The sequence below is a fragment of the Bufo bufo genome, chromosome 9 (genome assembly GCF_905171765.1).
Source record: "Bufo bufo chromosome 9, aBufBuf1.1, whole genome shotgun sequence".
NCBI classification, from domain to species: Eukaryota; Metazoa; Chordata; class Amphibia; order Anura; family Bufonidae; genus Bufo; species Bufo bufo.
This window is the reverse complement of record NC_053397.1, coordinates 183,019,651-183,039,956: the sequence shown is the minus strand read 5'-3', so window position 1 is coordinate 183,039,956 and position 20,306 is coordinate 183,019,651. Positions and strand designations below refer to the sequence as shown.

At 47.5% G+C, this 20,306-nt stretch overlaps 1 protein-coding gene across 2 annotated transcripts in view; it reads left to right on the top strand.

Moving 5' to 3' along the window:
• Positions 1–798: 798 nt before the first annotated feature.
• The window catches only part of CARD19 (caspase recruitment domain family member 19), a 48,026-nt gene continuing 28,518 nt past the window's right edge, over positions 799–20,306 (top strand). Inside the window, exon 1 of one of the 2 annotated variants that reach the window (XM_040408135.1) lies at positions 799–915. In XM_040408135.1, coding sequence (XP_040264069.1) covers positions 894–915 — 22 coding nt within the window. In that variant the 5' untranslated portion in view covers positions 799–893. Of the gene's footprint in view, positions 916–5,455; positions 5,587–20,306 lie in introns of those variants that run through there. The other variant, XM_040408134.1, reaches the window with a different exon arrangement.

Genomic DNA, 20,306 nt, shown 5'->3' with positions numbered 1-20,306 from the left:
ACTGTACACAGTCAGAATACATACACTACACACTGTATACAGCCAGAATACATACAATATACACTGTACACAGTCAGAATACATACAATACACACTGTATACAGTCAGAATACATACATTACACACTGTATACAGTCAGACTACATACAATACACACTGTATACAGAATACATACAATACACACTGTATACAGCCAGACTACATACAATACACACTGTATACAGCCAGACTACATACAATACACACTATATACAGCCAGACTATATACAATACACACTGTATACAGCCAGACTACATACATTACACACTGTATACAGTTAGACTGTATACAATACACACTGTATACAGCCAGACTACATACATTACACACAGTAATCAGAATACATACAATATACACTGTATACAGTCAGACTACATACATTACACACTGTATACAGTATTCAGAATACATACAATACACACTGTATACAGTCAGACTACATACATTACACACTGTATACAGTTAGACTACATACATTACACACTGTATACAGTCAGACTACATACATTACACACTGTATACAGTCAGACTACATACATTACACACTATATACAGCCTGACTATATACATTACACACTGTATAGTCAGACTATATATAATGCACACTGTATACAGCCAGACTACATACATTACACACTGTATAGTCAGACTATATACATTACACACTGTATACAGCCTGACATGACAGAATGCCACAATTCCTCACACGCCAGGATCGCTCCCTCCTAGGCGACACCTGCTGGACGCAGCCGGTATTACAGGCCGCTGTGACGTGAGGACCCACTTTCACTTTGTTTGGCAAGGACTTTGACACGTAATTCGGGACATGAAGTGACCTCCCGGGACACGAGCGATGATCCCCCGGTACCGGTCATGTGAGTATTTAACAACCAGCCACGATATGACCTGACAGTGGAGCGGAAGTGGAGCTTTCGCGGGGTTCGTCAAATGACATTGGAGTGCGTTACCGGACAGTTTACAGTTACATTGGCGCATTAATGATGTTTAACCCTTCAATATCCATTCAGAAAGTTGCAATCGTGTAGTTTCCACCTTTGGGGGGAGGTGGGAAGTCATACGATGTCATGGAGCTCGGCCTGCGGGCGGCGCACTCACTCCCCTGTACATAGGGCAGGACTGGCATCAGGACTGAGAGCCCAGGGCAGGACTGGCATCAGGACTAAGAGCCCAGGGCAGGACTGGCATCAGGACTGAGAGCCCAGGGCAAGACTGGCATCAGGACTAAGAGCCCAAGGCAGGACTGGCATCAGGACTAAGAGCCCAGGGCAGGACTGGCATCAGGACTAAGAGCCCAGGGCAGGACTGGCATCAGGACTAAGAGCCCAGGGCAGGACTGGCATCAGGACTAAGAGCCCAGGGCAGGACTGGCATCAGGACTGAGAGCCCAGGGCAGGACTGGCATCAGGACTGAGAGCCCGGGGCAGGACTGGCATCAGGACTGAGAGCCCGTGGCAGGACTGGCATCAGGACTGAGAGCCCAGGGCAGGACTGGCATCAGGACTGAGAGCCCAGGGCAGGACTGAGAGCCCAGGGCAGGACTGGCATCAGGAGTGAGAGCCCAGGGCAGGACTGGCATCAGGACTAAGAGCCCAAGGCATGACTGGCATCAGGACTAAGAGCCCAGGGCAGGACTGGCATCAGGACTAAGAAAGAGCCCAGGGCAGGACTGGCATCAGGACTGAGAGCCCGGGGCAGGACTGGCATCAGGACTGAGAGCCCAGGGCAGGACTGGCATCAGGACTGAGAGCCCGGGGCAGGACTGGCATCAGGACTGAGAGCCCAGGGCAGGACTGGCATCAGGACTGAGAGCCCAGGGCAGGACTGGCATCAGGACTGAGAGCCCAGGGCAGGACTGGCATCAGGACTGAGAGCCCAGGGCAGGACTGGCATCAGGACTGAGAGCCCAGGGCAGGACTGGCATCAGGACTGAGAGCCCAGGGCAGGACTGGCATCAGGACTGAGAGCCCAGGGCAGGACTGGCATCAGGACTTGTGGTAAAGGACAAGTAACTGCAAAAAGCCAGAAGCAAAACTAGTGAGGCCGATTTCTCATGGCAACCAATCAAATTCCAGCTTCTAAGCCCTTTTTAAAACCGAAAGCAGCAATCTAATTGGTTGCTAGGGGCAACTCCAGCTCCGAGTCCTGTGATAATCAGGTTAGGGTGTCCCCATATCACCAGTGGTAGAACATGGTGCCCAGCACCGTAGTCGCTGAACTAAAGGGGTTATCGGGTTATTTCATTTTTTATAAAACGGCAAGGAGGTTAGCCTGTGTCAGCATGATCAACCCTATTAAACCAGGCATATTGTGCGGTAGGGTTTGATCATGCTGAGTGTATATTTCTTCTCTCTCTAGGGTCAATAAGTGCCGACATATAGTCATTTTTATATTTATGTCAATTATGTGATTGGAGCACCAGGGGGCTGGCCATAGCGCTAGGAGCATCGGTAGAGCAATGCCCCCTGTGCTGTCTGGACTCCCCCCTCTCTGTCCCTGTGTTCTCGCAGCAGCGCTGAGACTCGATGGGGCACATTTACTAAGAGCGGCTTTTCATGCTGGCTTTAGTTTCCCCCTGGCGCTGCCGTTAGACTCTATGATGAGACATGCCCCTCTCCATAAATTAGGCGCACCTGTGGCAGTCCCTGCACCTGCTTTTTGCTAACATTTGCGCCTTTTGCAAAAGCCTCCAAAACAGGCGCACTTTCAGTAGTAAATACAACTAATAAAATTAGACTGTCTAAGGCCCCTTGCACACGACCGTATGTATTTTGCGGTCCGCAAAAAATACGGATACCATCCATGTGCATTCCGTATTTTGCAGAACGGAACAGCTGGCCCCTAATAGAACAGTCCTATCCTTGTCTGTAATGCGGACAATAATAGGACGTGTTCTATTTTTTTTTTGCGAAACGGAAACGGAATGCACACGGAGTACCTTCCGTTTTTTGCGGACCCATTGAAATGAATGGTTACGTATACGGTCCGCAAAAAAAATAAATATGGAATGGACACGGAATGAAAATATGAGGCCTAAAATAGGCACAAACACTATAGTAAATGTTCCCACTGGGATTCCATATGGGATCCAATCCTAAGGGCCCCTACCCCCATGATGGAGGGCCCCTACCCCCATGATGGAGGGCCCCTACACCCATAAATTAGCAATGGCATTTTTACTACTTCCAGTCCCTCCCTCTCCTTCTTGATTGACAGGCCCATGTGAGATGACTATGCAGGAACCTGTCCCTTTAAGGATTTGGTTTCACGGCTACATGACTCAAAAATAAGTGCCACTTGTCAACAACTTGCTATCGCGCGACTATTCTAGAACTGTCATTTGGCTGTGAAAATACAAGGAAGTCACAGGCGAGTCATGTATCCTGCGCGATTCCCATTAAAGGTAATGGAGGAAAAGTCGCACGCCTGTGCAACCCAAAATCCAACATGTCTGGACTATTAGCAGCAAGTCGTAACCATTGACAAACATTAGATGAAATGTCGCCGTGTAATTCTAGAATGACGGAGGGGCTGGCAGAAGAGCAAGGGTGCCCGTAGTGGTTTGGGTCCGCCCTTGATGCACTTAACTGCTGATTTGCATAAGGATTAAAATCCAAACTGAAGCAACGGATCATTTAGGGTAACGGCTGCACGGTAACTTTCACACTTGCGTTCGGAGCGGGTCCGTCTGGTGTCTGCACAGACGGATCCGCTCCTATAATGCAGACGTTCAGAACGGATCCGTCTGCATTATAGTTTAGAAAAAAATCTAAGTGTGAAAGTTGTTCAGACGGATCCGTCCAGACTTTACATTGAAAGTCAATGGGGGACGGATCCGTTTGAAAATTGAGCCATATAGTGTCATCTTCAAGCGGATCCGTCCCCATTGACTTACATTGTAAGTCTGGACGGATCCGCTCGCCTCCGCACGGCCATCGTTCGGCTACAAGCTGCGTTCAGGTGTCCGCTTGCTGAGCGGAGCGGAGGCTGAACGCTGCCAGACTGATGCATTCTGAGCGGATCCGCCTCCACTCAGAATGCATTAGGGCCGGACGGCTGCGTTCGGGGCCGCTTGTGAGAGCCTTCAAACGGAGCTCACGAGCGGACACCCGAACGCAGGTGTGAAAGTAGCCTTACCTGTGCCCGGCAGCTATTTAAAATACAGATCGACAAAGGCTAGTGCCACATTTGCGTTGTTGTTTTCCGGTATTGAGATCCGGCAGAGGATCTCAATACCAGGGGAAAAAAAACCATTTCTGTTTAGTCCTTATGCATTCTGAATGGAAAGAGATCTGTTTAGGATGTCTCCCGTTCCAGCAGCATTCTGTTTTGTGACCGGATATAAAAACGAAAAAAAAACAAAACGGATCCGGCACTGAATACAATGTAAGGCTACATGCACACGACCGTATGTGTTTTGCGGTCCGCAAATTGCGGATACGCAAAAAAAGGATGACATTCTGTTATTTTTTTTTGCGGATCCATTGTAATAATGCCTATCCTTGTGCGCAAACTAGAAAAAAATAGGGCATGCACAATTTTTTGGGCGGAGAAACGGAACGGACACGGAAACAAACAAGTTTGTGTGCATGAAGCCTAAGTCAATGGTGGCGAATCCATTTTAGGATCCTAAAAACCCGGATCCGTCACCCATTAACTTTCAATGCATTTAGTGACGGATCCGTTTTTTTTCCCGTTTTGATTTTACACAACCACACATCTGACTATATGGCAACATTTGATATCATGTAACCAATGGTGTCGCGATATGAGACGTTGCGACTGACGCGACAGTCGCAGAAAAATCGTACTTGGATGGATTTTGGCGACGGTCGGGTCGCAGCAGGTAGCGTGTCACATTGCCACACCATAGAAACTGATTACATGAAATGTCGCCGGACCCTAGTTGGAGCCCGCTGTGGCTCATACGACCTCGCTGTATTCAACCGCAGTGCGACCGCATCGCAACTGCTGGCCAATAGCTGTAATTACCACTCTCAGAGGATTACGCACACAGCTTTCCCAGGCTCCTGAATGGCGACTGTGAGGAATCTCACCCTCTCCTCATATCACGGTCTTACTAGGTAGACGCGCCATTCTGACACAGGGAGCGATAGCGGTAGCCATATTGGTGGTCACCCAGCTTTTCCAGAGACACCTGAGAAACACTAGCAGGGCCGAGTGCTGTGAAGGTTAGAGAAAGGGGTTAATGCCAGCTGATGTGGGCGGCCAGACGGGCGAGGTTCAGTCACGTAAAGTGGAAGCTCTCCGCATACACAAGGGGTTAAACCTTCCCCAAATTTTGCCTCTGGCAGAGAAATGACTTGCAGGGAAGGGAAACCGCCAGCAGAAAGGCAGTTCCTCCTTAAAAGCGGAGGGGATGTGCTCTCTGGGTGTAACCGGAGCTGCTGCTGTCATCACAGACATGGAGGAGGGACAGACAGACAGACAAACAAGGAAGGCCTCCACCTCCAGGGTGCATTATCTACCAGGGGAGGTTGGAGCAGTTCCTCACCCCAGCATGTCAGGTCAGTGATCCCAGCCCACCTATGGCTCCCCTCGTGAGGCCCAGGCTCGTCCTCTGCAGGCAAGAGGTGACGATGACATTGGGAAACTTCGTGAGTCCTGTAGATAACATTGTGCTGTCATCACAAGAACCTCCATGTGAAAAACGAAAGCGGCTCAGTTATCGGTCAAGGGGTGATGTGAGGACAGGCTCCATCTGGATGATGCCATAAATATACGTGTGCCGCCACATTGCGCCAGGACTTTATGTCACAGCTGTCACCTGCGAAAGCTCCTCCCCGAAGGACGCGTCCAAGGAGAAATGACAGCCAGCTAGAAATATCTATCCCTTGTGTCGTTTAGAATATTACAAGATCTGCAGCTGCTGGAAAACTACAACTCCCAGCTGTCAGGTCGTGCTGAGAGTTGTGCATTTGCTGCAGCTGAAGACAACAGGTTGGAGAACCCTGGAGTAGTCAATGGGGGTCATTTATGACATCGGATCCGACATATCGACCTGGAAGCAGAGGTAAAAGTGGAGTGAAAACCTCTCCAGTCAAGAGCTCGGACGGCCGGAGGTGCGCGCCTGGTCACAGATCCGGGGAATCCTCTTTGTAAATGACCCCCAATGACTTCTGGTGACACGTGAAGGATTCATGGCCCAGATTTGCTAATGTGTCTGCGGCTATTCTCTGTATGGAAAGAGGCGCAATTAAGGTACAACCATACGGCGCGGTTGTGACGTGGCCGCGCTGCGGTCAAATACTGCACGGCCGTGTGGGCCACAGCTGGCTCTTGTTAACTAATTAGCCGGTCTGCATTGTGCGGCCATTAACAATGCAGAGTGACTAGTGCAAGACCGCACTGTGTGGCATCGACAAGACCGCACTGTGTGGTCCAACCCTTAGACCATCTGCACACGGGTGCGGGTGATGGCACATAAGATCTGCGCAAATTTCTGTGTGTTTCTGCAGCATATCCGCACCATAAGGGCTCATTCACACGACTGTTGTTTTGGTCCGCATCCGAGCCGCAGTTTTTTGCAGCTCGGATGCGGACCCATTCACTTCAATGGGGCCGCAAAAGATGCGGACAGCACTCCGTGTGCTGTCCGCATCCGTTGCTCCGTTCCGTGGTCCGCAGAAAAAATATAACCTGTCCTATTCTTATCCGTTTTGCAGACAAGAATAGGCAGTTATATCAAAGGCTGTCCGTGCCGTTCTGCAAATTGCGGAACGCACACGGATGCCGCCTGTGTGCCTTCTAAAATTTTACGGAACGGAACAGCAGGCCCATTATAGAAATGCCTATTCTTGTCCGCAAAACGGATAAGAATAGGACATGCCTCATAATTTTTGCGGGGCAACGGATGGGGACAGCACACGGAGTGCTGTCCGCATCTTTTGCGGCCCAATTGAAGTGAATGGGTCCGCACACGAGCCGCAAAAAATGCGGCTCGGACCCGGACCAAAATTACGGTAGTGTGAACGAGCCCTAAGCCGACCAATATTTGGTATAGAATCCGAGAAAATCGCCTGTCCCTGCTCCGCTTTTTTCATCCAGCCGGAGCCCCGGTGATGAATCTGTCCTTTTTGACAGCGTCGGCAACATTTGCACAATTTTTTATTTTTTTTTAAAAGTTCAACATTTTGTACATTTGCTCAGACCTTGTGTTCTCCAAGAAAAAGAGCAGAGTTGCGTATTGGAAAATGACGCCCTATGTTTACGGCATCGATGGAGTCAGTGCATCGGCCCCCTCTTTCCACATCTCCCATAGATCTATAGCCTCTGCTCCACACCTTCTTCTGGCCTGATTATAAAGGGGGCACTGATTGGTGGCAGTCCCGCTGCGGTGGTGGTCCTTCTCTATTGTGTGTGTTGAGCTGTGCTGTACAGATTTATTGTATATGTTTTTACGGTACGTTGTGCAGGTGTTGTATTTTATGGCCATTCATTTAGGGAAAGTTTTGCCACTAGAATCTATTTGCTAAGGGCAATTTGCAGTCCGCACCAACCGTAGGACCGCGGTATGCAGACACAGGACCGATTCACTTGAATGGGGTCCACGTTCCAAATCCGACGGTCTGCGCCGCAAAAAAAGTAGTGCATGCACTCCTTTTTTGCGGTGCGGACGCACGGACAGAAACCGCACCGCTCATATATTGTAGACCCGCTGTTTGCAGGCCGCAGTACGCGAGTCCTAAAGCTGCTGGTGACCCCAGTGCGGCAGGAGGCACAGGACTGCGGGGCGGCTACAGTGGAATCTGATGGGTTCCCTAGGGCGGCGGTTCTTGCAGCTGCTTTCTTCCAATGTGACTTGATGGCTCTTGAGGCGTCTTCTCAGCTGCATGCTGAACAAGCCTTAGGTGCCTCCATCACACGGTCACATCGACACTGTGTGGGTTCAGATATTCCTTTAGGAAATGGATGTGGATGTAAATGTGGAGTGTTTGGTGATATTACTTGTGCACTGTATGACTCCTTTTTGGGCAAAGTGTGGCAGATTTTTTTGAACCCTTCTATGTTCGTGCCCATTGTGGGCATCTGTCAGCAGACTTGTACCTATGACACTGGCTGACCTGTTACATGTGCGCTCGGCAGCTGAAGGCATCTGTGTTGGTCCCATGTTCCTATGTGCCCGCCTTGCTGAAAAAAATTGTTTTATTATATGCAAATGAGCCTCTAGGAGCAACGGGGGCGTTACCATTACACCTAGAGGTTCTGCTCTCTCTCTCTCTCTCTGCAACTCTAGTCCTACTTGGGGTCCATTCACACGTCCGTAGTGTATTGCAGATCTGCAATACACCCGGCCGGCACCCCCCATAGAACTGCCTATTCTTGTCCGCAATTGCAGACAAGAATAGGACATATTCTATTTTTTTCCGGAGCCGCGGACCGGAAGATCGGACCCGAAATGCGGATGCGGACAGCACACTGTGTGCTGTCCGCATCCATTCCTGCCCCATAGAGAATGAATAGGTCGGCACCCGTTCCGCAATTTGCAAGGAATACTAAATATATTAGAAAAAGTCCCCTGTATGTGTTCTCAGAGATCAGACATCTTCCTATCCTTCTCAAAATCCTGGGTTGGGCCTCCACGGAGCCTCCACTACCGTTCTGCTTACCAGAAATCCCAAGCCCTGCCTCTAGGACCTTGGTTGTCTAATGATGGCCGTTCTATCCCCCATATGGGTTGTCAGTTGTCACACACATCATCAGTGTCTGATCGGTACGGGTCCGGCAATCAGCGTTTCCTGTGAGCTCCGCTGCCTTCTCGCAGCTTACCAAACACCGCGCCGTATATTGTATCGCAGCTTGGGCCCTTTCACTTGAATGGGGGTCAGCTATGCCTAGGACACATAAACGTGCCGTCACTGGCCTAGGAATTTTTATTTTTTTTTACAATTATAGTGATTGTTTAGGATTTTGATATTGTTAGCCTATCCTCAGGATAGGTCATCAGTTGTGTTAAGCGAAGCGAGCTTCGGATGCTTCATCTGAAGTCGCTTTGTTCAAAACTTTGGGATAATACTGTACGGAGATCGAAGCCGAGTTCGGTTCCAAGTGTTAAAGTGCTTTTCGACTTTAAAAATCCGCTACCGAAGTGATTCAGTGAAGTCACGCGCGACTTCACGAATATTTAACTTGGGCTCATCGGAGCCCATACATTCTAATACTGTGTGGAGACGGATCTCCGTACAGTATTATTCCGAAGTTTTGAACAAAGCGACTTCACTTCGCTCATCACTAGTCATCAGTATCTGATTGGTGGGGTCTGACTTTTGGGACTCCAGTAGGCGTAGCGGCCAGTGACATCACGATGTTCATCGGTCAGATCTCCGTTCTGTTCAAGTGAATGGTGCTGAACTGCCATACCAAGCACAGCCACTATACAAGGGATGGCGCTGTGCGTGGTAAGATGCACATTTCTAGATCGGTTATAAAAGGTAACAACTATGTCATACCATATCGCTAGATTCTACATTTACTGTTTATTCCGTGTCGGAGGTTCACTGCACCCACAGGCACAGAACGTCCTGATGTTCCTCTGGTTCTTGTTTTGCACTTGTCTTCCATGATTTGAACCAGCGAAGGTCACGGGAGGCGCGCTGCGTGTAGAAAGAGATCAGCTACTGGAACATAATGGGGCTTTGTGCACAGAAGCAATTCTGAGAGTTCTTTCCTCAGTCCTTTTCATGAATGAGGCCTTTTGTCTCCACTTGTGACACGGGCCACCACCACTGCCCCAGCGAGGACTTCATCAGTCAGGCAGCCGTCGTATTAGGCTACTTTCACACTTGCAGCAGAGGATTCCGGCAATCTGGACGCAAACGGATGGCATTTGTCAGACTGATGCGGATCCGTCTGACAAATGCATTGAAATACCGAATCCGTCTCTCCAGTGTCATCTGGAAAAACGGATCCGGTATATATATTTTTTTCATTGAGTTAAAGATCTGCGCATGCGACGACCGGAAGAACAGATCCGTCAATGCGGCAATTTTAATGCCAGATCCGGCATTAATACATTTCAATGGAAATTAATGCCGGATCCGGCATTCCGGCAAGTGTTCAGGATTTATGGCCGGAGAGAAAACTGCAACATGCTGCGGTATTTTCTCCGGCCAAAAAACGTAAGAGGGACTGAACTGATGCATCCTGAACGGATCGCACTCCATTCAGAATGCATAGGAATAAAACTGATCAGGTTTTTTTTCCAGTATTGAGCTCATGTGACGGAACTCAATACCGGAAAACGCTAGTGTGAAAGTGCCCTAAGTGTAGGACCAGATGTGGCGTATTTCAGGTATATCTGCGACTTCTCTCCGCTCACGGCAGGTCTACAATTGTGGGTGGGGAAGGGGGGGGGGGGCTGGTTTTACAATTTTCTACATCTGTTTTAGGTATAGAAAAAGGTCTAAATGTGAGAAAGCTTGGACGCACTGGATGTGCAGAAGTTATGCAGAGGCCTGCGTCTCTTTATAACTTCTGCGGATCCACCTCCAGCACAGGGGCTTTATTAACCCCTTAAAGACTGGGCCTCCTCATGTTCCAAAAGCCATAACTTTTTTATTTTTTCGTTCACATAGCTATATGAGGGCTTATTTTTGGCGGGACAAGATGCATTTTCTAATACCACCATTTAATTTACCGTGTCTTTTATTAGAAAACAGGAAAAAAAAATTTGGGTGGCAAAATTGAAAAAAACAAACAAACTGAATTCCACCAAGGTTTTTGGGGTTTTGACATCACATCTTTCACTATGCACTAAAAATGACCTGACGTTCTTATTCTGCAGCTCAATACAAATGCGGCGATACCAAACTTGAACAGTTTTTTTTTTTTTTTTTTTGTTTTACTACTTTAAAAAAAATAAAAACCTTTAGAAAAATCCAAATTTTCTTTGCATTGCTATATTCTGACAGTCTTAATTTTTTTTTCTGTTTCGGTCTACAGAGCTTTATAAGAGCTTGTTTTTTGCCTAACGAACTGCAGTTTTTTTTATACCATTTTTGTAGTATATACACTGTTTTGATCACCGTTATAAAAATTTTTGTAGGGACAAAAAAGAATGGCAAATCGCGTGTTTTTCTTTTTTTTTTCTGTTACGGCGTTCACTACACAGGATTTTTTTTTAATAGTTCAGACATTTTCGGACGCAACGATACCCAATATATTTATTTATTTTGTATTTTTATATGTAGAATTAGGAAAGGGGGGTGATTCAAACTTTTAATATATTGGTGTTTTTTTTTTTTTAACTTCTTCTTTTATAATTATTAGCCCCCATAGGGGCCTCATACATGGGATCTTTTGATCCCCTCTTCTAATCACCCTAGTAGAGATCTTTTGCTCCCTCCATTCTGCGCTATGCCTCGTGCACAGCTCAGCATAGAGAATGCAATGGCAGTTCTGGATCGCTTCAGGAGCGTCCAGGCTGCCATGGCAACCGATCAGAGCCCCGCAATTTCACTGCAGCGGCTCCGATCGGAAGGCAGAGGGAACCGCATCCCTCTGCCTTCACTCACAGGTGCCACGATCAGGGTTGATTGCGGCACCTGAGAGGTTAAATGACTGGGGCGGTGCGATCGCTCCCCCCTGTCAGTGCGGCCGGGTGACGGCTGTATGATAAAGCTAGCACATGGTGCGTACGGAGCAGGGTCACTGCAGAGGCCTGCGTCATACACCCACGGGGCCATAACGACGTGTATATATATATATATATATATATACAGTGTTATGGGTTAAGACCAGCGTCTAATGTGCACCTTAGTCTAGGAGCGAAAGAATGAGAAGACGTGATGACTCGTGGGGATATTCGAGTCTTCCGACCCTAAACGGCAGATGACTCTTTTTATTAGCAAAAACCTGGGGGTCACCCTTACAACCTAAATACCGTATACTATTGAGCCAATGGGATTGTGACTAGTGTTGAGCCAACTTTTGTTTTCAAGTTCGGCGTACAAGGTTCGGGATATCTAAGAATTCCGTTATGGATTCCGCTACCACGGTGGTAGCGGAATCCATAACCGAATTCTTAAATAACCTGAACCCGAACCTTGTACGCTGAAGGTTTGCTCATCGCTAATTGTGACGTGTGTATATCCTCATAGTGTGTGCATATGGACACAATCAAGGCTACTTTCACACTGGCATTTTGGCTTTCCGTTTGTGAGATCCGTTCAGGGCTCTAATGAGAGATCAGTTTCGCTCTAATGCATTCTGAGTGGAAAAGGATCCGCTCAGAAGGCATCAGTTCGGTCTTCATTCCGTTTTGGTGTCCGTCTGACGAAACTGAGCCAAACGGATCTGGCACAATAGAAAACGGATCCGTCCTCCATTGACTTTTAAATGGTGTTCAAGACGGATCCGTTTTGGCTATGTTAAAGATGATACAAACGGATCCGTTCTGAACGGATGCAGGCGGTTGTATTATCTGAACGGATCCGTCTGTGCAGATCCATGACGGATCCGCACTAAACGCGAGTGTGAAAGTAGCCTTAGATACACTGGCGCTGGGAAAACCAAAGCTAAGGAATTCCTTTCTAGATGCAAGACGTTCCCTCCGTACCCATCTAGCTTTCCTACCCAATATTACAACCTAGGGATAGCCAAGATTTAGTTATGTTTAATGAATATCTATATCACATTGGATCGGCGGTCGCACTGCCCAGGACCTGCTGTACTGTAGCTTTGATCCAGCCATAAATGTACAACCGTCCGGTTAATATGGCTTCCACTTCTGCGCCGAGGCAGATTCCGGTTGTGGATGAGACATTCTCTTGTTGTTTCTAGCCCTATGTTCAGAAGATGTGGGGGTAAGGTTATGTGGCGGGGACTGACAATGCATGTTTTATCAGGATATAAACCGAATACCATAAGGTAGTTATAGTTTATTACCTAATAAAGATCCAAAACTGACGCCAGAAATTCCATAGAGGCCAATATAATAAGTGTCTACAAAGCTTTTCTTTTATACAGCTCATTGTATATGGCAGGGATCGGCATCGGCACTTCAGCGGTGGTAAAACTACGACTCCCAGCATGCACAATTGCTTAGCTGTTTTCAGAACTCCCATAGAAGTGAATGGAGCCATGCTGGGAGTTGTAGTTTGTATTTGGAGTGCCAAAGGTTGCTGACCACTGGTATATGGCAGTGTTTCATCACTCCCCCATAGGGCACCCTGCGTTTTCCATCTGAGCCCATTCCTTAAAGGAGTTTCAAACTATTTTTTAGGCCCCACAGAGCGGCCGGACCCGCAGTGGGGACCACACTTACCTGCTGGGTTCTGGCTTCATCACTCCATCGTCGGCTCTGCAGCTCCTGAGTGTGCATGCATCAACATCCGGCTGACGGGAGCATGTGACGCATGGGTGACATGTGACTGCGGTGACCAGCGATTGGCTGCACCGGTTACGTGCCTCCCAATCAACAGGATAATGATGCGAGCACATCCGGGAGTTGCACAACCTGAAAAAAAATGTTGGATAACGCCTTTAAAGAGGATCCGTCACTAGGGATGAGCGAACCGGGTAGTGAAGGAATTCCGTTATAACGGAATATAACAGAATTCGGAAAAGGAATGCCTTTAAGAGGAATTCTGTTTTGATCCGTCACAATAGAAGTCTATGGCCAACGGATCCTTCTGGTTTCCGTTATGTGGGACGGAAAACAAAGTCCTGCATAACGGAAATGGGTTCGCTCATCCCGAGCCGTCACCGCTCCTGACATGTCTGTTTTAGTAATGACTTGCTTTCCCCGTGTCATAACTATTCTTATGGGTCTGTGTTTTACCATCCCTTTATTATTCCTGCTAGAAGTTAGGAATGAATTACTACCAGTTTGCAAAGAAAGGTCCAAATAGGTGTTTTACCAGGGGGGGGGGGGGGGTCCCTGCACTGATTGGATAGTGTTGGAACGGAACAGTTTGATGTAAAAGAGCAAGAACATTTACTTTTACCGTCTCGCAGGATAACACCGCATGCAACGGGCCATGAAGGATTTCCCCACAGGTATTGCTTAGGCCCCTTTTACACGGGCGAGTTTTCCGCGCGGGTGCAATGCGTGAGTTGAACGCATTGCACCCGCTCTGAATACCGACCCATTCATTTCTATGGGGCTGTGCACATGAGCGGAGATTTTCACGCATCACTTGTGCGTTGCGTGAAAATCGCAGCATGCTCTATATTGTGCGTTTTCCACACAACGCAGGCCCCATAGAAGTGAATGGGACTGCGTGAAAATCGCAAGCATCCGCAAGCAAGTGCAGATGCGGTGCGATTTTCCCGCACGGTTGCTAGGAGACGATCGGGATGGAGACCCGATCAATATTATTTTCCCTTTATAACATGGTTATAAGGGAAAATAATAGCATTCTGAATACAGAATGCATAGTACTATAGGGCTGGAGGGGTTAAAAAAAGATAAAAAATTATTTAACTCACCTTAATCCACTTGTTCGCGCAGCCGGCATCTCTTCTGTCTTCTTTCTTTAGGACCTGGGTAAAGGACCTGTGAGAAAGAAGACAGAAGAGAAGCCGGGCTGCGCAAACAAGTGGATTAAGGTGAGTTAAATTTTTTTTTATTTTTTTTTTAACCCCTCCAGCCCTATTGTACTAAGCATTCTGTATTCAGAATGTATTATTTTCCCTTTATAACATGGTTATAAGGGAAAATAATAGCAATCTACAGAACACCTAACCCAAACCCGAACTTTTGTGAAGAAGTTCGGGTCTGGGTCCCGATTTTTCTCACGCGCGTGCAAATCGCATTACAATGTTTTGCACTCACGCGGAAAATTTGCGCATTTTCCTGCAACGCACCCGCATCTTATCCGGGCAAAAAACATGACGCCCGTGTGAAAGAGGCCTTAGTGTAGCACTCACATATTCTGCAGCGCTGTACAAGGTCCACAGTCACATCGGTCCCTCTCTCCATTGGGGTTCACAATCTAATGTCTGAATTAACTTCTCTGTTTGTTTTTGGATTGTGGGAGTAAAGCAGAAAACCCAGAAAAATCTCCTACAGACATGGGGAGGTCGTACAAACTCCATGCAGATTTTGCTATTTGTCAGATAATTTTTTTTATTTTCCTCACTTCTATAGCTCTGACATATTCTGCAGCACTTTGCAGACACTATCACTGCTTGCTGTCTCCAGTGGAGCTCACAATCTAAGTTCCCTATCAGTGTGTCTTTGGAAGGAAATCGGATTACCCGGAGGAAACCCACACAACACTGGGAGAACATGCAAACTCCATGCTGATGTTACCCCAGCGCTAACCCCTGAGCCACCGTGCTGCCCAGGATTCAGACCCAGAGCTGTTGGAAGGGGACATGGCGGTCAGGCAAGGACTTTGGCCTCTTCCTCAGCCCCATCGGTCGCATAGTCTTTGTGCAGCTCAGTCTCATTAACGAGGTTGTCCAGGATTTTGATATTGATGGCCTCTTCTTAGGGTAGGTCATCAATATCTGATCAGTGGGGAGGAGGAGGGGCTTCAGCACCCAGCACACCATTGATCAGCTGTATGAAAAGGCCTCGGTGCTCCAGTGAGCGCTGCAGCCACTTCCTCACGTTCATGGCTTTTGTGCAGCTCGGTTCCATTCAGGTAAATGGACCTGAGCTGCAATCCCAAGTACAGCCTGTATACAGTATATGGCGCTGTGCTGGGTAAAGTCGCAGAGAGAGGCGCAACTAACCACTGCGTTGTCATCTGCGCCTGAAATACGCCTAGTTTAGGAGTATTTCAATATAACAAATGACCCCCTTAGCTTCTACGACCATAAGAAGTTTCACTGAGTACCGCTGAATCCGTCCTAGTTCTGCATATGCTATTCTAATATTTATTTTGTATGCAAAGTGGAAATTCAGCGTCGGATACAGATCATTATACGTTAGATGAGTCAGCCGGCCGATCAGTAAGAGGATTAGCGCGCGGCGTGTCAGGACTTCCGAAGAAAATGATTAAACTTTCTGCCGGTTCCATCTACTATTAATCTGAGACTGCACGCTAATAAAAGTCCATATTCCGCCCAAGCGCTGGGGTTTACCATTACACTTCTAGTAAATGATGGAATTTTTTTTTATGTGTAGCAGTTTCCTAAGTTTACGACTGTGATCAGAATTAACTATTGCACGGCATCACCTGTCTGCCACACCACCGCAGTCAATGTCAGCCACCATTCTGCTGATGGACCTTCAGGGCCAGGAGACTCCATCTCCACTACGATCACCTTCAACACTCGCCAGTTACTCCACCATACAAATGATTTGCCATATCCCCCATGATAGGTGACTGGTATATACCCTACTAAAGGTCTAAAACACAACACAGGGGTTATTTTTGCAGTTTCCCAAGTGCCTGTGGCTCTCGGATTTGCTGGACTTTTAGTGAGGGGTCCAGGGACCTCCTAGGACAGTGGCCTTGAATCCAGGACAGTTTAGGGCACTTGGTTCAGGGTTTGTCTTTTGACCGCAGCCTGGTAGGAATATGGCAGATACATGGACCTTGGAAAGTATGTAAATGGGTTAAATTAGTTAATTGATGGAAGACAAAAAGTAGCAGTTCTAATGGTGTGGAGTTATCCTATACACTAGTATTACAGTGGTACACTGCTCCCTCAGGTCACTTATTAATTGGTTCCAGGGCGACCATTGTATGTGGAAACCATTGTAACTTGAGTAATCGGTTCCAAAGCCCCAAAATGTCATCCAAGATAAGAGAAAGTGAACATTTAAGAAAAATAAGCAGATAAGGCTAGTCACATATACAGTGGCGGAAATAATTATTTGACCCCTCACTGATTTTGTAAGTTTGTCCAATGACAAAGAAATGAAAAGTCTCAGAACAGTATCATTTCAATGGTAGGTTTATTGTAACAGTGGCAGATAGCACATCAAAAGGAAAATCGAAAAAATAACTTTAAATAAAAGATAGCAACTGATTTGCATTTCATTGAGTGAAATAAGTATTTGAACCCTCTAACAAAAAAAGACTTAATACTTGGTGGAAAAACCCTTGTTTGCAAGCACAGAGGTCAAACGTTTCTTGTAATTGATGACCAAGTTTGCGCACATTTTAGGAGGAATGTTGGTCCACTCCTCTTTGCAGATCATCTCTAAATCCCTAAGGTTTCGAGGCTGTCTCTGTGCAACTCTGAGCTTGAGCTCCCTCCATAGGTTTTCGATTGGATTAAGGTCCGGAGACTGACTAGGCCACTCCATGACCTTAATGTGCTTCTTCTTGAGCCACTCCTTTGTTGCCTTTGCTGTATGTTTTGGGTCATTGTCGTGCTGGAACACCCATCCACGACCCATTTTCAGTTTCCTGGCAGAGGGAAGGAGGTTGTCGCTCAGGATTTCACGATACATGGCTCCGTCCATTTTCCCGTTTATGCGAATAAGTTGTCCTGTGACCTTAGCAGAAAAACACCCCCAAAGCAAAATGTTTCCACCCCCATGCTTGACGGTGGGGACGGTGTTTTGGGGGTCATAGGCAGCATTTTTCTTCCTCCAAACACAGCGAGTTGAGTTAATGCCAAAGAGCTCTATTTTGGTCTCATCAGACCACAGCACCTTCTCCCAGTCACTCTCTGAATCATTCAGGTGTTCATTGGCAAACTTCAGACGGGCCTGCACATGTGCCTTCCTGAGCAGGGGGACCTTGCGAGCCCTGCAGGATTTTAATCCATTGCGGTGTAATGTGTTTCCAATGGTTTTCTTGGTGACTGTGGTCCCTGCTAATTTGAGGTCATTAACTAACTCCTCCCGTGTAGTTCTAGGATGCTTTTTCACCTTTCTCAGAACCATTGACACCCCACGAGGTGAGATCTTGCGTGGAGCCCCAGAGCGAGGTCGATTGATGGTCATTTTGTGCTCCTTCCATTTTCGAACAATCGCACCAACAGTTGTCACCTTCTCTCCCAGCTTCTTGCTAATGGTTTTGTAGCCCATTCCAGCCTTGTGCAGGTCTACAATTTTGTCTCTGACATCCTTGGACAGCTCTTTGGTCTTTCCCATGTTGGAGAGTTTGGAGTCTGCTTGATTGATTGATTCTGTGGACAGGTGTCTTTTATACAGGTGACTAGTTAAGACAGGTGTCCTTAATGAGGGTGACTAATTGAGTAGAAGTGTCTAACCACTCTGTGGGAGCCAGAACTCTTAATGGTTGGTAGGGGTTCAAATACTTATTTCACTCAATGAAATGCAAATCAGTTGCTATCTTTTATTTAAAGTTATTTTTTCGATTTTCCTTTTGATGTGCTATCTGCCACTGTTACAATAAACCTACTATTGAAATGATACTGTTCTGAGACTTTTCATTTCTTTGTCATTGGACAAACTTACAAAATCAGTGAGGGGTCAAATAATTATTTCCGCCACTGTACGTTTTGTATTCTGGTTTTGAGATCCGGCATCTGGATCAGTGGGGACAAAACAGAACGAACCAGATCAGGATGCATTCCGTTCCGGTTTGTTCCGTTTTTTGACCGGACACAGAACCGCTGCAAGTTGCGAAACTAAACAAACCGGATCCGGCACAAAAAAAAAAATGTAAGTCAAGGGTGCCAAGAGCTTGCAGCGGTTCTGTGTCCGGTAAAAACTGAACAAACCGGAACGGAATGCATCCTGATCTGATTCGTTCTGTTTTGTCCCCACTGATCCAGGTGCGTTGACTTTCATTTTTTTTTAGGGCCGGATCTTGTTTGTTGAGTTTCAGTTTAATCTAACCGCATCCGAACGGAATTGATGCGTCTGGATGTGTTAAATCGAACTGAAGCGTTTTGCTCCAGTTTTGAGATTCTCTGCTGGATCTCAAAACCGGAATGTAAAACACATATGTGAAAGTAGCCTGACTGAGAGCAGACAAGTCCTTACAAGAGTGAGCAACTAATACAGATATGTTACCAGAGAAGTGGCCTGGATTGTTGGATCCGAGTCTGAGGCATTGTACAGATGTAGCAGAGTTAATAGTAAAAGTCATCCGTGTTAGGCTTCTTTCACATTCGGGTTTTCAATTCCGCTATTGAGATCCATCATAGGATCTCAATAGCGGAAGAAAACACTTCAGTGTTGTCCCCATTCATTGTCAATAGGGACGAAACTGAACGAAACAGAATGCACCAAAATGCATTCCGTTCCGTTTGGTTGCGTCCCCATTTCGGACAGAAAAACGCTGCAAGCAGCATTAACTATATGTGATAACTCGCCAAATGTGTGTGTTAAAGGGGTTATCCAACCACTAAAATGCCTCCCCATACGCCCGGTCCCCTAGAAGAGGTTATACTTGCCTGGCTCCCTAGCACCCGCGTCATCTCCTGGTTGCGAGGATGAAAACATCTGGTGTCGGGAGGGGGGGGGGGGGGGGTAGCCAATAGTAGGCCTCGATGGGAAAGAGCCTGGTGAGGGGGGGATGCAGCGGTGGCGGTGCGGGCATCAGAAGTGACGCTGGTGTCGGGGAGCCAGGTAAGGGTACTTTAACACTTGCGGCAGGACGGATCCGACAGGCTGTTCACCCTGTCGGATCCGTCCTTCCGCTATTTCGCCGTGCCGCCGGACCGCCGCTCCGTCCCTATTGACTATAATGGGGACGGGGGCGGAGCTCCGGCGCAGCACGGCAGTGCACGGCGAAAGGCCGCCGGACTAAGAGTCCTGCATGTCAGACTTTTTAGTCCGGCGGTCTTTCGCCGTGCACTGCCGTACTGCGCCGGAGCTCCGCCCCGTCCCCATTTATAGTCAATGGGGACGGAGCGGCAGCACGGCGAAATAGCGGAAGGCCGGATCCGACAGGGTGAACTTCCTGCCGCAAGTGTGAAAGTACCCTAAGTATAACCTCTGTCAGGGGCCCGGGTGTATGGGGAGGCATTTTAGGAGTTGTATAATCCCTTTAACTCTGCTAAGTCTGTATGTGGAGTGTAGTTTCAACTTACGATGGGTCAGAAAAGACCTTCGTATGTTGAAAACATTGTTTACTGAGGGAGCACTGAATTTGCATCTCATAAAGTGATTGCCTGTCGGTAGGAAATGCCATCACTTAATGGTGGGTCCTGTTCCTAGGACCCTCACTGCTCCGGAGATATAGGGGGCTGCAGCACCGATTCAGTACAGTGACCCCTTAACTGTTCTTCTCTGCATAGCAGTGCTCCCAGCCACCAGAGTGTGCTGAGCATTGTAGTACAGCCTGATTCATGTGAATAGAGCAGTGCTGCAGTTCCCCCTGCACACCGGATAGCCAGGGAACCA